This window comes from Bos taurus, chromosome 17, assembly GCF_002263795.3.
Source record: "Bos taurus isolate L1 Dominette 01449 registration number 42190680 breed Hereford chromosome 17, ARS-UCD2.0, whole genome shotgun sequence".
NCBI lineage: Eukaryota > Metazoa > Chordata > Mammalia > Artiodactyla > Bovidae > Bos > Bos taurus.
The window spans coordinates 68,440,922-68,461,127 of NC_037344.1; the positions used below are offsets into that span (position 1 = coordinate 68,440,922).

At 44.4% G+C, this 20,206-nt stretch overlaps 1 protein-coding gene across 3 annotated transcripts in view; it reads left to right on the forward strand.

Annotated features, from left to right (window-relative positions):
* KREMEN1 (kringle containing transmembrane protein 1) overlaps positions 1-20,206 on the forward strand; it is a 99,436-nt gene that overhangs the window by 26,682 nt on the left and 52,548 nt on the right. For all 3 annotated transcript variants that reach the window (XM_059876428.1, XM_059876427.1, XM_024977817.2), the window contains exons 4-5: positions 13,521-13,645; positions 19,450-19,603. In XM_059876428.1, coding sequence (XP_059732411.1) covers positions 13,521-13,645; positions 19,450-19,603 — 279 coding nt within the window. The remainder of the gene's footprint in view (positions 1-13,520; positions 13,646-19,449; positions 19,604-20,206) is intronic.

Sequence of the window (20,206 nt, forward strand, 5' to 3'; positions counted from 1 at the left end):
TTTCTACACACTCAACTATAAAAATTCCCCTTCGAATTAGGGAAATTTGAATCCTGACGATGTTATATTAAGGAATCACTGTTAACTTTAATAGGTACAGTAATGGCATGCATATAGAGAGAGCCCTTTTAAATTACAGATGCACACTGAAGTTATAGTATATCTGAGATTTGTTTTAAGTGATCTAGCCTTCCAAAGAGTGAGTGGGTGGGACGGGTGCAGGGGAAACAGATGAAATAAGAATATTTTTTCTAAAGTGGCTATTTGTTGATGCTGGGTAAGAGCTCATATTCTTTCCTATGTTTTGTGTATGCTTGAAAGTTTCAATTACAAAAAATAGTTTTTGTAATACTGAAAGAATTTGTAATATTTAAAAAATTTTAAACTGAATGTGTAAACACATTCAAAGTATCCAGATTCAAGTATGTAACATGACTCACCTAACTGTGCTTTTTAAACATAGTTCACAGGTATTTGGGTTAGTTATTAAACTTTTAATAAGTTTAATATTGTTGGTTATTAAATTTATTTAAAATTAGTTATTAAAGTTTAAAATCACAAGGACCTTAGAAGTGATTAGCTGTGACAAACGACATTATTTAAGCTCTAACCATATAGTAGGGGACACAGGGGTGGCATGGTCTGCAGCCAGTGGGGAACCCCTAGTTTAGAAGTGAAGGCAGCACATAAAGAGGTGAGCACATGTGAGATGCTCTGCGTACAGGAGATGAACAGAAGGACGGGAGCACTGGAGAGGGGGTCTGCTCTGCACAGGCAGGGCTGCTCTGCCAGAGCACTTCTGTAAGAAGTAGGGCCTTAGTGCAGGGCTTTTCCCACTTTACGGTACCTACCATCACCAGAGAGCTTATTAACATGCAGGTTCTCATTCAGTAGCTCTGGGACAGACCTGGGATTCTGTGTTTCTAACAGGCCCCTGGGATGCTGGCACTGCAGGACTGCACTTTAAGCAGCCAGGGTAGGGTGGGGCGGAGGGAAAAGTTTGCATGCGTGCACACACACAGGAATTCTCATGCACATCAGTGTTGCTAAGACATCGGTTTTAAGAAAAAAGGTCAGGAAATGAGGTCTGAGAAAAATTAGATGGGGCCAGATCATGGTCTGGGTACAAAACCTGACCCAGAAAGACAGTGATGAGGCCTGGGGGAGGGCCAGGGTCAGAAGGAAGCCCTTCTCCATTACTTCCTAAGCCTCTGTGTCAGGGATTCGGGCCATTGTTCCTCCCTCCTAATCCGGGAGAAGTTCTCTCCTGGTGGCATCATTCTCCCAGACTTGCCCTAGGAGGACTCCAACAACAGCACCTCTGCCACTTGGGACCTTTGGTCGGTGACCTCACTGGCTTAAGTTCCTTTTAATTAAATGACACCCTGACTTTGTTCAAACAGATTTGTTGTTCCTTATAGAAATGCAACCCAAAAGAGCAGGGTTTGAAAGCTTCTAATTGTGATCCCTAATAAGAGTTTTTAAAGTTCAATTTCAGTGTATGTGCTGCCGAAGCGAGCACTAGAGTTTTTAAACTTCAGACTTTGAGTAAAAAGCCAAGGGCACTTTGGCAATGATGGTCAAGGCAGGCCCTCAACTACAGAAAATGTTCTGCTTCTGTCAGCACTTTTTGCATTTTAATGTCAGAACTGATTTTTTAATGTTTTAGCTTTTTTCAGTTATTATTGAGTACCTCATATGTGTAAAGCACTTATATTCACATTACCTTTTCAACAATTCTGTGAAGCAGGTGGTATGTTCCCTCCCTCCTGCCCTCCTTGGTCAGATGAGAAAATGAAGCTGGAGTGGTTAAGTGATTTGATGAGGATTACCCTCTGAGCCAAATAGGATTTGAGTCTAGGACTCCTCATGGCAAGACCAACCAGTGCCCTTTCCCTCCCAGGACTTGTGAACAGCCCCATTTCCTTTAGTTCCTTAAAAGTGGGGGGCTTGGGATGGAACCAGGCTACAGTTGAGGTCATTCTTAAGAATTTTTCTTTGGGTATTGTTTGGTAATTTGAGTTTGAAATTCTGATAGTATGCTGAATTATTAGGATTGCCTTTTCAACATTGGGGAAACCAAAGGATTAACTCAGTGGCGACAGAGGGTCTGCAGTTCAAGCTGTTAGCTCCAAGCCATTTTCTTTTCTCCTCTGAGTTTGGGAAATCCCAGACCCCAGGAGAAAGCAGGCTGTGATAGTATCCAGGAAGCATTCACTGCAGGCAGAGCCACTCTGGACGCTGTTGGGCCCATCTCCACGGGTGTTCCTGGCCCAGCTGTTCTCAGCTGGGAAGGGGCTCCCCACAGGTGGACCCTTGGCCTGAAACCATGCATCAGCGGCCTTGTTCCAGCCTCAGGGTCTCTCCCAACACCATGTTCCCATTGCTCTGAACTTCACCTTGAAAAAGACACATCTCTGTACATCACTAACACTTTACAGCTAAATAATGAAACCTCAAACTGTAGCCCATACCCAAAGCAATATTGAAGTTGAAATGAACATTAATACTGTACTTTATGCAGTCTCATTTTTCACCTTTTCTCTCTTTGAAACTACAATTACATAACCTTTTTATCTAAGTGAACCCTTTTAGGTTACCAGAATTAGCGGTCAGAATCCTCTTTTGATGATTTATTTTTTGTTTGTTTTCCCAACTGGACTAAACTGTTCAAATACAGACATAGGTTCTGGAATCTCTGTGAGGGACAGACCTTAAAGTGGTGGGGACCCGAGGTTTCTTTGAAACCTGTATTTGCTCAGTGGGGCTCTCTCATTTTACTTGGACTGTATGTCTGTTTACGGAGGGGTGCTAATAGAATTTATGGGGGCTTTCCCCCCTCAAACCATATATTTTAACAGTCTTCCACAGCCCCTTGCACAGTGCAGGCTTTAACAGTTTAGTTCAGTCTCTCAGTAGTATCCAACGCTTTGTGACCCCACGGACTGCAGCACACCAGGCTTCTCTGTCCAACACCAATTCCTGGAGCTTGCTCAAACTCATGTCCATCGAATTGGTGATGCCATCCAACCATCTCATCCTCTGTTGTTGCCTTCTCCTGCCTTCAATCTTTCCTAGCATCAGGGTCTTTTCCAATGAGTCAGTTCTTCACATCAGGTGGCCAAAATATCAGTCCTTCCAATGGATATTCAGGACTGATTTCCTTTAAGATTGACCAAGGGACTCTCAAGAGTCTTCTGTAACACCACAGTTCAAAAGCATCAGTTCTTTGGTGCTCAGCTTTCTTTATAGTCCAACTCTTACATCCATACATGACTGCTGGAAAAACCATAGCTTTGACTAGGCAGACCTTTGTTGGCAAAGTAATGTCTCTACTTTTTAACATGCTCTCTAGGTTGGTCATAGCTTTTCTTCTAAGGAGCAAGCATCTTTTAATTTCATGGCTGCAGGCACCATCTACAGTGATTTTGGAGCCCCCAAAATAAAGTCTATCACTGTTTCCATTGTTTCCCCATCTATTTGCCATGAAGTGATGGGACTGGATGCAGGCTGTAATAGATGCTCACCAGATGTGCTTGCTGATGTGATTGTCGTATCTCTCCCAGGAAGAGACAACACGATCCAGAGGAAAGAACTCAGCCTCCAAAGTCCTTCACCTTAGGTTGGAATCATCACTTGCTTATAGCTCACGGCAAAGTGACTCCTCTCTTAGCCTTGGTCTCCTCATCTCTACCTTCCAGGGTCATTTTGAAGATTAAATGAGTAAAATACACATGTCTCCGAGTCCAGGGACCTAGCAGAAGGTAGGCAGAAAAGTACGGGCAGGGCCTGTGGTGGCCTGTGCTGCGTCCAAGGTGTGGACTACCACTGGCGTGTTCCTAATATCCAATTCCTAAACAGGTTCTTCCCAACCTTCATTTTATTGCCGTTCAGTCCTGCATTATCTGATTGGCCCCAGGGCCCTGGAGTGTGCCTCAACTGCTTGCCCGGAGGCTGTTCCCCTGGGGCCTGGTGTGACCCTGTGCTCAGGGAACACCGGATGCCCTGCATTCCTCTGACAGTGCAGTTTTATGGTTTCAGAACAGGCATATCTCTATTACTCATTGTTTTTGGCAGTGGATGTTATTTAATTTCTCATTAAAAAATTCAGACTTTCTGAATCAAATGGACATTTTCCTCAGCGACAGTTATATACGTTGCATTTCAAAAATGTTCTAAAGCATATTAATAGCTTAAAAAGGGAAAATCATTCAGATCAGTAAGGACAGTTTTACTGATAATCTTTATACCAGCACTGGCCTGTAAAAAATACACATGAACATAAGGAATAGTCCCACCCTCAATCTTATGATGTAATTAGGAATCTGAGCTATAAACACAGGAGAAAATTGGAGACCAGCCACCAATTATATAAATAAGATTGAGTTATGTGGTAGAGAGCTGTGAGTTTTTGAAGTTGAGAGGGCTCGGTGAGGGTTGGGGAGCTGGAGGCATCATTAGAGAGAAAGGCCAGATGGAGCTGGAGCGGTCAGGGCCCCACAGGTCAGGGAACAAACAGCCAGACAGAGACGCAGAGGAAGGACACGGGACTGCTGTGCATGTCGGTGGGAGTTACGCTGCCCAAGGAAAGGAGTGGACAGAGAGGAACTGGGTGGGAACCTTGAACACCAGGGCTGATTAGATTGAGGCTCACATACAGGGAAAGCCCTCCTCATTCAGGAAGATGAGCCCAGTGTCCGTTATAGGGTGGATGGAGGAGGGATGTTTGGGGAGGGGAGGATAGGCGTAGATTTCAAAACAGAGGGATGAGGGCCTCGGCTGTGGTGGTGGCAGCGAGATCATGCAGGAAGGGTTCATCCAAGACGCCTATAGGAAGGAGTCAGAACTTGATGACAAGTGAAATACATACGGCATGAAACAGCAGGACGAATAAAGGATGCCTCTGTGGTTCTTTGCCTGGGATGTTTGTGGTGTCCAGAAAAAAAGTTCGAGTCAACAAACTGAGCTCTCTTCCCAGAGACACAGCAGTACCGTACCATTCCTCCTGAACTCGGACTGACCTTCTGTCGAGTAAGGTGTTTCGGTTGTCTTGTTACTGCATCACAGGCCACCCCAAAGCCCTGGTGTCTCAAAACAACAATAGCTTGTCGTACCTCCTCACTCTGTGGATTGGCTGAGTTTCAGCTTGGCTGTGTTCCTCCTGCTCTCATCTGGACTCAGTCAGGTGTCTGCATCCATCGGGCCTCTGCTGGGGCTGGGATACCCACGGGATGTCCAGGCTGGCCTCAGCCCCCTACCTGGGCAGCCTCTCTTTCCAGCAGCATACTTAGACCTCTTATAGGGTGGCCGGCTTCCAAGAGAAGCTGCCAGTCCTCTTAGGGGGTGAACTCAGAAGTCCACCATATTCTCTTAATCAAAGCAAGTCACAAGGTCAGTACTGATTCAAGAGGAGAGGAAATTGGTTCCAAGTCTAAAGTAGGGAGTCGCACACATGTATGGGGAGGGAGGAAATGATTAGAGCCTCCTTTGGAGACAGTCTACCACGTTCTATCCCCAGAAATTAACTTTCAAGAAGGGACTCCTGCCAGAGGAGAACTGTCTCTGTGATACATCAGGGTCGTATGGGGGTCAGAACCCTTAGGAACTTTTCCTGCCTTCCCCAAGGGTAAAATTTCATAGGGGAAGACAAGGTCTTGTTTACTTACTTATTTGGGTGAGTCGCTATGAAACTCCGAGACATGAGTAAAAGAATCAGAGTGACTGAAAATGAGAACTGATATTTAGAAATAAAGTTATAGAGGTAGAGGGACTTCCCTTGAGGTCCAGTGGTTATGACTCCATGCTTTCACTTGCATGGGGCTTGGTTTGGATCCCTGGTCAGAGAACTAAGATCCTGCATGTTACATGGCATGGCCAAAAAAAAAAAAAGTTGCAGAGTTAGAGTGTGGCCATGTTATGGTAGGACTTGGACCAAGCTGGCAACTGTCAGGTTTTTAACGGAAGTTGTAGGTGGACAGGATGGAATACAGGGTGCTCATGGTCATGGGCTGAGAGTATGGAATAATCCACACCTAACCTATTGATGCTCTGAGGGAAGTCTTTGAAATGACTGGTCATCTGATAGGACTATCAGTGGCATCATCTCACGTGTACTTAGTTCCTTATTCCCCTCTCCTCCAGAAGAGCGAATTCGGCTCCTGAGGCACCAGTGTGGAGGCAGAAGGTAGTGAATGACATTATGGTGTTTATAATAATTAGCCTCACCCACTCGCCCCCGCCTCCCACCCCGCCCCGCCCCACCTCGCCTTCTGTAGCGGGAAACTAGAAGCCAGTATACATATATCGTTTTGGTGTTTTGTTAATACTTTCAAACAGTGTACACTGAAAACAGAATCATTTATTTGTTTTCATATAATTCTCCCGATGTGCTTCATCACACATTAGTGATCAGAAATGAGATGTAATTTCCCAGTCCCTGCCCACAAGACCTGAATAGGACCTGACTGTAAGTTGAAGGAAGATTCACCCTAACTCAAGGATTGTGCAAGAATGAACTGCTGCTGGGTTTGGTTGATTGTAGATGGGTTGTGGTGTGGTGTATCTGAAGGCTATTGAATACAACTTACAGTGCTTAATAAAAATCTTTATTTAGTGTAAAAAAGTAAAACAAGCAATCGCTGCATAGTTTCCGAAGAGCCAGATTTTATTTGTAAGAAAATGTAAAAGATGTTCCCCAGAGCCAGGGCAGAGTTTTCTAAAATGCAAGAGAGAAACTTTGCTTCCGGTTTCTTAAACAGATCTCTCAGATTTGGCAGTAGACAACACAGTGATGGATCAGGACTTCTTATGCAAATTACCAGCTGAAGATTTTTATTCAGATTGAACTTTTACAATAAAGGGCAGGCTTTTTTCTTTGTCAGGAATTGTCTGCAAGGAATAGAACTCACTCAAGCTAACTCGAGCGCAAGAGATTTATTGGAAGGGTGTTGGGAGAATATCACAGAATCCAATCCCTGTGTCCCAGAACCTGGGAAGGAGGTGCCCACACTTACCATCTGTCTGTGGGACCGCACAGTCTCACTCTGCCCCTCTCTTCCATTCTTCTTCCTCTTTGTGGATCAGCAGAATCAGCTCACTTATCCACTCACGTGGCCCAGATGTGGCTTTGTTGCCTTAATCCAGGCTTGACCGAATTCCACAAGTCCTGTGCCTGTAGTTCAATACCTAGAATCCTAGTTCCAACTTCCTGGGAGAGGGAGTCTGGTGACCCCAGTGGGGGTCAGCAGTGGCCAAGGATGGGGCTCGTAGGCCTGCCCCCAGCCAACAGTAGATCCTCCAAGACGGTTCTCAGAGAAGGGCTGTTGGCCATGGAGGCCCTGTGGAGGTGTGAGGTGCACCTTCAAAGTGAGACCACAGTTATATCCAGTTGTAAAGGCTGTTTAGCAAGTCTCCGTGGTTGCTTCCCAACAGTTGCCTGTGGCAGTGAAAAGACAGTAGTTCCTGGGTTAATCTGAAGAAAGAACCATCTTCCCTCAGCTACCTCTAAAACTTTTACCTCTGTCAAGAACCCTGAATCTCTGAAAAGGTTGTTGGTAATTAACTGTCACATTTTAAAACACCAAATGTGGTAAACAAGGGGTCCATTTATATTTTCAGATGATTTTTAATTGAAAATGTGGAACCCTCTTTGGTAAGAGAAAAAAAATGCATGACCAAGCCACAGGACTTTAAAGTGGTCTTGAAAGTAAAAAAGGAATTTGAGAACAAATATCCTTTTACAAATTGACTTTCCCTCCCTGCTTCTGGGAAGAACTCAGGGTGGGACACGGTCTGGAAATCCACTCAGCTGACCAGTCATGCTTTTGAAGACGACAATGACGTGTCTTCTCTGGCGAGACTTGGAGCCACACTTTCCAGTGAGAGTCAGCAGCAGCGACAGCCCTCAAAGGCTGGCCTTGCGGTGCACAGAGCGTCGAGGGACTAACGTGTCTGCAGACTTAGCCCTTCATCTTAGGGAGTCACTTTCATTTAGCTCCCAGACTGGCCTTATCAGGAGAGGGATGCCAAGGGAAAAGCTGTGGAGTGAGCATTCCCCTCTGGAGCTGACCTCTGCTCTCCAGGGAGAACAGCCTCTCATGTATCCCCCACTCAGGGCCCTTAGTCTGGCCGAACTGTGGCTTCTTCTCGGTCACCTAGGAAACCCATCTCCTGTCTGCCTTCCTGAAAGGGCTCTGGGTTTCATGGGAAAGGCTTGCATGGCAGTGCACTGGATCTACCCAGATGCAGAGGTTAACATTTTAATATCTGGAATCAAATCTAGTTTTCCAAGATAACTGCCTTTGATCTTATCTTTTAATTCAGTGCTTCTTTACTCTTCTATGAACCCAGCAGGTTATTCTGGTTTGTGTGGGAAATGGTGAAAGTCTTTTGTATGTAATGACAGCAAACAGTGTTTATTCAGCGCATACTATATTGCCAGGCCTTGTGGTGGTTACTTTATTTACATTATCTAATTTTAATTCTCACCAGAACCCTTTGAGGCCCGTATCATCCACTGTGGATGAACCTGAGCTTAGAAAGGCTGTGGCAGAGGGACCCACATTCACCCTGGGCCTGTCTGTCTAAAGCCCATGTTTGTGATTGTTGCAACACGCTGCTTGCCTCTGGACAGGTGATGGTAGCACCTGCGCCCTTCAGAACATTGCCAAGAGCTAGGAAGCAGGCAAACAAAGCTCTGAGCTACTGTATGGACAGCTGAAATCGAGAAGGAAACATAGAGGCCTTCCCTCTTTCAGAAACTATTCTTATTTTCCACACAGTTCTAATAAGCTCGATAGTTTTGTTCTAAGCCTACTTAGTTTTTAGTGTTAATCGCTCATTTGTGTCCGACTCTTTGTGACCCCATGGACTGTAGCCCGCCAGGCTCCTCTGTCCATAGGACTCTCCACACGAGAATACTGGAATGGGTTGCCATTTCCTTCTCCAGGGGATCTTCCCGACCCCAGGATTGAACCTGGGTCTCCTGCATTGCAGGCAGATTCTTTGCCATCTGAGCCACCAGTGAAGTCCATAAGCCTAAGCCTAAGAAGCAGCAAATTAAGAAGATAAGCCAAGACCACAGGCACTGACAGTAGCAAGTAGACACTAAGACTCCTTCCAGTGCTAATATTCTGAGGGTTCAGCAGCCCCAGCTGTAACCATGGAGACTGATTAACTATTAGAGTCAGACACAGGAAAGCACACAGTCTGGGACCATTTGGTGACATACATCTGGTGACCTCAAGCCACCGAGAAACAAAGTATGTAGGTTAAACAAAGTTTTTTTTTTTTTAATTATCTAATGCATTTTTGAAAAGTTTCATCCAACATGATGAAGATAGAATTTTACCTTTTAAAGTTAACTTCTAATGAAGAACCTGGTTATCTGGAGTGGCGTTTCCAGCCAAAGAGGACAGCGAGGAGTCAAAACCTAAGTGGACGTCAAGATGCAGGTCAGCTCTCCTCTCACTCTGCTCTGCAGTCTTGATTCCCTGCTGCCTGACAGGTACCTTAACTCACACTCTCCATGAGTTTAGCTGGCAACATGGGACACATTTGTTCATTGAGCACCCAGTTTCAGGGCACCCACTGTATGGCTGGGACCATACCAGACCCTGGGAATACAATGGTGTGCAGAAGATACAGTCTAGCCCTTAAGTTCATGGTTAATCGACAAGTGAGACATAAACAGGTGTTTAGAATCAGGTTTCACACAGGCTGCTACAGGAGCACACCACAGGGGTGTGCAACCTTCTCTGTGGAATGGGAGGATGACAGGAGGCCCGTGGGGCTTCCCAAGGGGAATGATGCTCAGGCTGCCATCCTAGGCAGAGAATATTGTTCTAAGCAGAAGGAACAGCTTGTAAGAAAGGCCAGAGGCCAGAGAGCCATGTGCATGTGGGCAACTTGCAGATACACTATAATGTATCTTGGGTTTCATATAGAATGTGAGCCGAGGGACAGAGAGAGGGTGATGCTGAGGGGGTGGGATATAGAGGAGCAGCATAGATCAGGTAGGGCCTTGGGTCCCACGTGAGAGTTTGGACTTGATCCTAGAGGACGACCCGGGAGCTCTGAGGGTTCAGGCAAGGCCCCTGCATACCTCTGTAGCTCCTGGTGCCTTCCCGTCTCTCTTTCACTGGTCACACTCACTTCTTTGTGTTCCTGCAAAAACCAAGGTCATTCTTGCTTTAGGCCTTTGCCCTTGGCCTTCCTTCTGCCTGGAATGTATTGTAAAGGTTATTCTGGTTGCAGTGTACTAACTAGATTAGAGTAGGGGGAGCCTAGAAACAGGGAGATGGAATAGGAGGCTGATAGAATAGTCTGAGTGGGAGAGGTGTATGTTCTCAGTCATGTCTGACTCTTTGCAACCCCAAGGATTGTAGCCCACCAGGCTCCTCTGTCCATTGAATTTTCCAGGCAAGAATACTGGAGCAGGTTGCCACTTCCTATTTCAGGGCATCTTCCTGGCCCTAGGGTTGAACCTACATCTCTTGTGTCTCCTGCATTGGCAGGCAGATTCTTTACCACTAGCACCACCTGGGAAGCCCCAAAAGGGAGGGGACAGTGGCCTAAACCAGGGAAATAGCAGCTTGGATAGAGAGGTGGACAGGTGTCTGAAGTATTTTAGAAGGTAGAATGGACAGTGTCTGGCAGGCGGTTGACATGGTGTCAAGGACGATACTAAGGCCACCGTTGTCCAGACGCAGGGAGCAGCAGCACGGTGTGGGCTGGTTTCCAGGCTCTGTCTCCCCAGGGTGTTCTGGAGCCTCACTGCCCTCCTGGAACTGAACATGAGCTCCCTGAATTTGCTCACCGAATTGTTGTGAATAAACCTGATAGGTTCCAGCTGCATCCACGCAAACCACGACCTTGTTTATGTCTAATGTTAACATTTATGGTTCTGTGCCTTAGGCTGTCTATAAATGAATACATAATAACATGCCTATTTTTGAGCATGGAATGGAATAAATGAGACAGAAATCAGAGTAAATGACCAAGATGATCACGATCAAGTAGCTCTTATTAAAAACCATTAAACGCATGCTTCAGGTTTCCATGTGTAAGGCCCCTTTAACAAGCCTATATGATTCACCCCTAACTAGAGATGCTTAGCTCACTGCATTTGTTTAAACTCTAAAGCCCAGCCATTCCCAAGCCAGGCCCCCACTGAACGCTGAACTCCTACTGCCTAGATCTTTTCTGTTTACATTTGCTACTATAGAGATTTGGTTTGTTTCCGAAAGATGCATTTTAACATTTGTGTGGTGAGCCACATTTGTTATATTTGACCCATGTGTGACGCAAAGGAGAAGGGTAACCACTTGGCTTAGAGGGGGGAGGGTGACTCTTTGGGTTAGCTTCCTGCCAGTTTAAAATGAGCTGGTTAGATGTAGATGGTGGCAGAAATTGAAAAGTGTGTGTGTGTGTGTGCACGTGTGTGTATTCTTATGTGCCAAAAACTAGTATGGGTGTAAAGTTTACTCAATTGGACCATGCTGCTTTCCAGTCTTAAACAAAAAGTACTTTCTAAGAATCTATATGTCTCACTTTGGAATTGGATAATATGTAATTCTGACTGGCTTAGAAGTGCTTCTAGGACCAGACCTCATTTGTGTCTTATATCTCGAGTGATGTGAACTGTAAGGAGCCAAATAGAGACCATAGGGAAAGGGCTTCATCTGATGGTGGAGTGATTTCATAAATAACACAGATGAAAAACTAAGGGGCAGAGAGGTCCGTTTGTCCATTGTCGTTTAGTCGCTAAGTCGTGTCCAACTCTTTGTGACCCCATGGACTGTAGCCCACCAGGCTTCTCTGTCCATGGGATTTCCCAGGCGAGAATACTGGAGTGGATTGCCATTTCCTTCTCCAAGGGATCTTCCTGACCCAGGGATCGACCCTGTGGCAGGCAGATTCTTTACCGCTGAGCCACCTAGGAAGCCATAATTTGTCCATGGCTCACAATACATTCCTTTATTCAATGAGCATATATTTAGATGCATGTTATATAGGTGTGTTAGTCATATATTGCTGTAACAGACTACTCTAAAATTTAACGAGAACACACATTTATCACCTCACACTTTCTGTAGGTCAGGAAATCTGGACATGGTTGAGCTGGGTCCTCTGCCTCAAGGTCTCTGGTGAGGCGTCTGCCAGGGCCGGGTCTCATCTCAAGGGTCTACTGGGGAGGATCTCCTTCAAGCACACATAGCTGTTGGTGGGATTCAGTCTCTGCAGAAACTGGAAGTCTCAGCTCCTTGCTGGCTATTGGCTGAAGGCCATTCTTATGACCTCTGATGTGATACATTGCTTTATTAGAGTATATAAGCCAAGAAGGCAGTAGAGAGAGTCAACTGGCAAGACCAAAGTCACAGCTCTTGTAGTCCAGTCACAGAAGTAGTTCCCCTCAACTCTACCACATTCTGTTGGGCAAAAACAAATCACTTGTCCAGCCCACACTCGAGGGGAGGGAATCACACAGGGGCACAAACACCAGGAGGTGGGGGCACATATATTTAGGTTTCTTTATTCTCAGTTGCAGCTTTTTCTACTAGACCAGACCATCTGACTTTTGTACTTGTGAAACACTAATACATCCACTGTGGCAAACAGAATAATCCCCCTCCCCCAAAAGTCTATGTTGTAACCCCCAGAATCTTCAAACATGTTACCTTACGTGGCACACGTGATGCAGATGAGAATTTTGACATGGGGAGATGATCCTGGAGTACCCTGGTGGGCCAGTGTCATCACACAGGACGTGTAACAGAGAGGCAGGGGGATGAGAGGCAGAGAAGGTGGTGTGATGACAGAAGCAGGGGGGGAGGCAGAGGCTGGAGTGGTGCAGCCACAGCTGAGGAATGAGGGCAGCTTCTTCAGGAGACAGCAAGGGGCAGGTTGTGCCCTGGAGCCTCAGGAGGAGCCAGAGTTCTGCTGACACCTTGATTTTAGTCCCATTAGACCCATTTAGTACTTCTGACCTCCGCAACTGTAAGATGACGGGTTTATGCTACTTTAACCCACTAGGTTTGCGGTCATTGATCGCAGCGGCAATAGGGAACTATTAAATTCACGAAATGACCTGGTAAAACCAACTTGTGGGGCTTTTGAGGGGACTAGGGAGGCACAAGGCATAGGATGGTAGCTTCCAAGCCCTTTTTTTTTTTTTTGTCCTCCAGTGACTCTGAGACATAATTTGTGTCTTGTAGCTTCTCTGTTTTTAGGAATCTATGCCTAGTTCTTGTCAATACTAAATTCTATCAATATTGAACAAGTAAAAAATGTCTTAGGGTCGGTTTTATGGGCTTCACATACTCGTCAAAATAAAACAAAGATGTAGCAGTTAGCAGAGGGCACCAAGACTTCCATTTTTAACACTTGCTGCTTGCTATTTATTTGCACTTTAGGAATGGAAATATGGGCCGAGATGAAAGTGCCTGGCACAACGCACCTTCCCTTCTTGGTGTCTCACAGCTGGATGTTGTCAAGTTCTTTTGTTTTTCTTTTTTCTCTAGTGCCTGGAAACCTTGGCTGCTACAAGGATCATGGAAACCCACCTCCTCTAACTGGCACCAGTAAAACATCTAACAAACTCACCATACAAAACTGCATCAGTTTTTGTCGGAGTCAAAGGTTCAAGGTAATAGTTCTGAGCTTTATACCTATGGAAAAAGATAAAGGTCTAAATGCATTCTGCTGAGATATTATTTAAAATATATTTAAATCATTTAAATTGTTAGAAACAACAACCACCTGTGAAGCCATTACAACTGTACTTTTCTGCCAAAGAGAAGTTGGAGGAAGAGTGGGGCTTGGGATTCTGGGGCATGAGGCAGCACTCTGTCCAAAGACTGAGAGATAAAAGGAAACACCCCAGTACCTGCATCCAGCTTGACCTCCAGCAGAGTCATGTGTTTCCTCCAGCCCCTGTGTGTTATAAGCAGAGAGGTCTCTGGCTCCAGGGGGGTGGATCTGAGAATAAGCCAAGGTAGTGGTTACTACTTTGATACATTAAGGGGCCCTTGCCTGGATACCAGTCCAAAATATTTTCTTTCCATCCTGTCCATTTTCTAGTCATTAAAGTTCAATAATGCTATTGTTTGTTATATCAAAAAAAGAAGTCTTTTTCTCCCTCTTTTCCTCCCTCCCTTCCTTCTGTCCTTCATTCTTTCCTTAATAATTTCATCAAAAGGCCATTAATCAGGCCCAAGCAAGGAGAATAGACTGGCAGTGCTCAAGGCCTGTCTGAGGCAGGGACTGAGCGAGGCAATTGGCCCAACATGATCAAGTGATTGGTTGCTTGCAAAAAAATTGAGCATGTTAGGTAAATCTGTGGAGGATAATGGGAACCAGGTTTCTTACTATTAGAGAAGGCGGCCAGAGAAAACTGGAATGAAGCCTGCAGTGTTGGACAGGGATTGATGTTATTAGTATAGTGCATAGTTTCTGATATATGTGTAGGGAGCGATATACAGAAATAAATACATAGGACTTGTGGTAGTTGTCCAGTGATTAGGACTCCACGCTTCCACTGCAGGAGGCACAGGTTTCATCCCTGGTTGGGGAAATAATATCCCACATGCCACATGATGCGGCGAAAGAAAACAAAAAGGAAAGAAACATAAATATAAAAGTGTGTGTATGTGTGTTTGTATATACATATGTATTTCCTAGCTCTTTCCACTAAGAGGGCCTGGGAACAGTGATATACTGAAAAAAGAGCTACAGTACTAGCATAAAGATGGACGTATAAGCTGAAGGAAATAGAATTTAGAGTCCAGACATTATTATTTATGGCCACATTATCATTTATATTAATGAATAATTTATTATATATCTTTATATATAAAGATATAGTATATAGTATACATAGTATATAATAAATACATGTTATTTATTATATCTGTCAGAAAACCATGCACTGTACTGAGTAACATCAATCCCTGTCCAACACTGCAGGCTTCATTCCAGTTTTCTCTGGCCCCCTTCTCTAATAGTAAGAAACCTGGTTCCCATTATCCTCCATAGATTTACTTACATGCTCAATCTTTTGCAAGCCACCAATCGCTTGATTGACAGTATGATTTATGGCTGATTGATACTTGTCAAGGGTGCCATATCATTCAATGGGAAAAAAACAAGTGTTTTCAGCAAACAATGCTGAGACAACTGGATATCCACATGGAAAAAATGAAACTGGACCCCTACCTCATATATGAAAATTAATTTAAAATGGATCACAGACCTACATGTAGCAGCTAAAACTATAAAGGTTTAGGAAGAAATATGGGTACAGATATACATGACCTTGGATGAGGCAATGATTTTTTCAGTTAGGATACCAAAAGCACAGACAATCAAAGAAAAAATAAATTGGACTTCATCAAAATTTAAAATTTCTGTGTATCAAGGACACTATTAAGAAAGTGAAAGAGTAACTCACAGAATAGAGCAAATATTTGCAAAACATATATATGAATAAAGATCTAATGCCCAAAATATATAAAGAACTCTAACAGTGTGACAATAGAAAGATAAACAGCCCAATTAAAAAATGAGCAAAGGATTGAATAGATGTTTCTTCATAGAAGATGTACAAATGGCCAATAAGCACATGAAAATGTGCTCAACATTCTACCTATGTTACACATAATCAAAAAAATTTTTTTACACTTCGTGCGGTAAAGATGCTCAGTATTACTAGTCTTTAGGGAAATGCAAATGAAAATCAATGAGATACCATTTCATACAATAAATAACCTAGGATGGCTGTCATTTTTTTTTTTTTTAGGAAAAAAGCAAATATTAATGAGGTAGAGAAATTACAACCCAGAAATCCCATTTCTAGATATTTACCCTAGAGAAAGGAAAGCTTATGTTCACACAGAAATATACACAAGTGTTTATAGCAGCTCTGTTTTATAATCATGAAAAACAAAACAACTCAATGGATTAGCAACCTGCGGTATACTCATGCAATAAACTGCCACTCAGCAAACTCTAGGTCATTTCAGAAGAGCCTCAGAGAGACTATGCTGAGGGAAAGGAGCCGGCCTCAGAATACGATTCTGCGTATAGTGTGTCTGAGTCTATTCTGACTGCTGTGCAAAATACTTGGTCTAAACCAAGCATTCACTAACACAACATTGTAAAACAACTATATTCCAATTGAAAAAAAAGACAACAAGAATTCATTTCTCAAAGTCCTAAAGACTGTGAAGTCCAGGATCAAGGCTTTGGCAGATTTGGTGTCTGGTGATGGCTTGTTTCCTGGTTCATAGATGGCTGTCTCCTCACCATGTCTTCACATGGCAGAAGGGGAAAGGGGGTCTCTTTTATAAAGGCTCTAATCCCATTCATGAGCACAAGCCCTCGTGAATCACTTCCCAAAGATTCCACCACTAGGTACCATCACATTGGGAATTAGGTTTCAACATATAAATTTGCAGGGGAGGGGCAGACATGGACATTTGGTCTCTAGCGTATGACAGTCTTAAAAAGTTAAAACTATAGTGTGAAAACTAATTAGTGTATGACCTCAATCAAATCCCTTACGATTATACAGCGGAAGTGATAAATAGATTCAAGGGATTTGATCTGACAGAGTGCCTGAAGAACTATGGATGGAGCTTTGTAACATTGTACAGGAGGCTGTGATCAAAATCATCCCCCCAAAAAAGAATGCAAAATGGCAAAATGGTTATCTGAGAAGGCCTTACAAGTAGCTGAGGAAAGAAGACAAGCGAAAAGCAAAGGAGAAAAGAAAAGATATACCCATCTGAATGCAGAGTTCCAAAGAATAGCAAGGAGAGATGAGATAGCCTTCCTAAGTGATCAGTGCAAAGAAATAGCGGAGAACAATAGAATGGGAAAGACTAGAGACCTCTTCAACAAAATTGGAGATGCCAAGGGAAACATTTCATGCAAAGATGGGCACAATAAAGGACAGAAACAGTATGGACCTAACAGAAGCAGAGGTATTAAGAAGAGGCGGCAAGAATACACAGAAGAACTGTACAAAAAAGATCTTAATGACCCAGATAACCACGATGGTGTGATCACTCACCTAGAGCCAGACATCCTGGAGTGCAAAGTCTAGTGGGCCTTAGGAAGCATCTGGCTTATGAACAAAGTGTTCATAAGCACTAGCTTATGAACAAAGCTAGTGGAGGTGATGGAATTCCAGCTGAGCTATTTCTAATGCTAAAAGATGATGCTGTGAAAGTGCTGCACTCAATATGCCAGCAAATTTGAAAAACTCAGCAGTGGCCACAGGGCTGGAAAAGGTCAGTTTTCATTCCAATCCCAAAGAAAGGCAATGCCAAAGAATGTTCAAACTACTGCACAATTGCACTCATCTCACACACTAGCAAAGTAATGCTCAAAATTCTCCAAGCCAGCCTTCAACAGTATGGGAACCAAGAACTTTCACATGTTCAAGGTGGATTTAGAAAAGGTAGAGGAAGCAGAGATCAAATTGCCAACATCGTTGGATCCTAGAGAAAGTAAGAGAGTTCTAGAAAAACATCTACTTGTGCTTTATTGACTATGCCAAAGCCTTTAAACTGTGTTGATCACAACAAACTCTCGAAAATTCTTAAAGAGATGGGAATACCAGACCACCTTACCTGTCTCCTGAGAAATCTGTATGCAGGTCAAGAAGCAATAGTTAGAACCGTACATGGAGCAATGGACAGGTTCCACAGTAAGTCAAGGCTGTATATTGTCACCCTGTTTATTTAACTTATGTGCAGAGTACATCATGTGAAATGCGGGGCTGGATGAAGCACAACCTGGAATCAAGATTGCCAGGAGAAATAGCAACAACCTCAGATATGCAGATGACACCACCCTTACAGCAGAAAGTGAAGAAGAACTGAAGAACCTCTTAATGAAAATGAAAGAGGAGAGTGAAAAAGCTGTCTTAAAACTCAACATTCAAAAAACGAAGATCATGGCATCCATTCCCATCACTTCATGGCAAATAGATGGGGAAAAAAATGGAAACAGTAAGAGACTTTATTTTCTTGAGCTCCAAAATCACTGCAGATGGTGACTGCAGCCATGAGATTAAAAGACGCTTGCTCCTTGGAAGAAAAACTATGACCAACCTAGACAGCATATTAAAAAGCAGAGACATTACTTTGCTGACAAAGGTCCGTCTAGTTAAAGCTGTGGTTTTTTCCAGTAGTCCTGTATAGATGTGAGAGTTGGACCATAAAGAAAGCTGAGCACCGAAGAACTGATGCTTTTGAACTGTGGTGTTGGAGAAGACTCTTGAGAGTCCCTTGGACTGCAGGAATATCAAACCAGTCAATCCTAAAGGAAATCAGTCCTAAATATTTATTGGAAGGACTGATGCTGAAGCTGAAACTCCAGTACTTTGGCCTCATGATGGAAGAACTGACTCATTGGAAAAGACCCTGATGCTGGGAAAGATTGAAGGCAGAAGAAGGGGATGACAGGGGATGGGATGGTTAGATTGCATCACTGACTCAATGTACATGAGTTTAAGCAAGCTCTTGGAGTTGGTGATGGACAGGGAAGCCTGGTGTGCTGCAGTCCTTGGGTCGCAAGGAGTCAGACACCACTGAGTGACTGAACTGAGGGGTCATAGAGGGGAACTATAGAGCAACAGCACAAGAAAGGTTACTGCACATGTTCCGTGTCCTGATTGTAGTGGTGGTTGTACAAATTTATTCATGGGTTAAAATCCTTAGGCCTGTACACCATAAAAATAGTTGTATTGTATGGTAATATAAAAATAAAAATGTTAAATAGGGGATTTCCCTGGTGGTCCAATGGTTTAAAAATCCACCTGCCAAAAGAAAAGTAAAAAACAAAAAAAAAAGGAAAGAAAAAATCCACCTCCCAATGCAGGGAACAGAGGTTTGATCTCTAGTCTGGGAAGGTTACACATGCCACAGGGCAACTAAGCCCGTGCGCTTTAGAGACTACGTTCCAAAGCCACTGCAATGAGAAGCCTGCTTACTGCAACTAGAGAGACCTGCGCACAGGAGCAAAGATCCGGGGTAGCCATAAATAAATCAATTAATTTAAAAAATGTATTTCATAGGGCCTACAATAAGTTTGCAATAAGCACTAACTTCAAAGCATTTACCACTTGTCACATAGTAAACATTCAATAAAATGTTTAGCTGTTATTAATGTTTAAAGTTAATGGGATCCCTGCCTTTAACTGAGCTAAATACAGTAGAATCGCAAACATAAGTAAGGGATGCTCAGGAGGGGAAGCACTGTGGTGGTACACAGTTACAAGTCAGCATGTAGTGAAGTGCGGTGAGGGTGGGGCGGGACCAAGGTAGAGGATCCAGGGAAGATGGGCTGGGAAGACAAGGTGCTTGCTTGCCGAAGGGCCGACCCGGTCAGGCCACCTGACACCCCGACTGACGCTTACCAAGTGCTGCCTCTCTGTCATGGCAGTTTGCCGGGATAGAGTCGGGCTACGCTTGCTTCTGTGGAAACGACCCTGATTACTGGAAGTACGGGGAGGCAGCCAGTACTGAGTGCAGCAGCGTCTGCTTCGGGGACCACACCCAGCCCTGTGGGGGCGATGGCAGGGTCATCGTCTTCGACAGTGAGTATGCTTCCGGGCCCTGTGCTGTCCAAGGCTTGGGAACCCTGGGCCGGGGAGCCGACCTGCGCATTGTCTGACCCTGCCTCCCTGCTATGCATTCATTCACCTGCAGTACTTACTAAGCACCTACTGCAGGCCAGGGGCAGGTGGCTTTTGCCTCTGCTATTCCTCCAAAGGCAATGAGTCTTCTCCTGGTTACTCTGACAAAAGTAACAGCAGCTCCCAGGGACAGACAGGGGCCTGAGTGCAGAAGGGTGTGTGGCCCCTTCCTCTCAACTTCAGGCTTTTGCTCCAGGAGGGTTCTGGAAGAGAGCAGGGCATCAGGCCTGTCCCCCAGCAGCAGCTCATCACCTCCTGCCCACTGGTCCCACCAATGGGGACCCTTTGGTCTCCTGCCCCACCTGGTCATTCTCATGGGCACTGGCTGGAGGCCTGCACAGAAGTGCGTGCAAGTGAGTGCAGACTGTTGTGTCCGGGGCTTCCGGGCATCCTGGACTGAGAGGCTGGTCCACATTCAGCCTTTAGAAATTTGTTAAAATTTTACTGCTTTCTTCTTCCTTGCTTTCATGGTGGCCCGCTCTCATTCTTGTGCTCTGTCAAGGA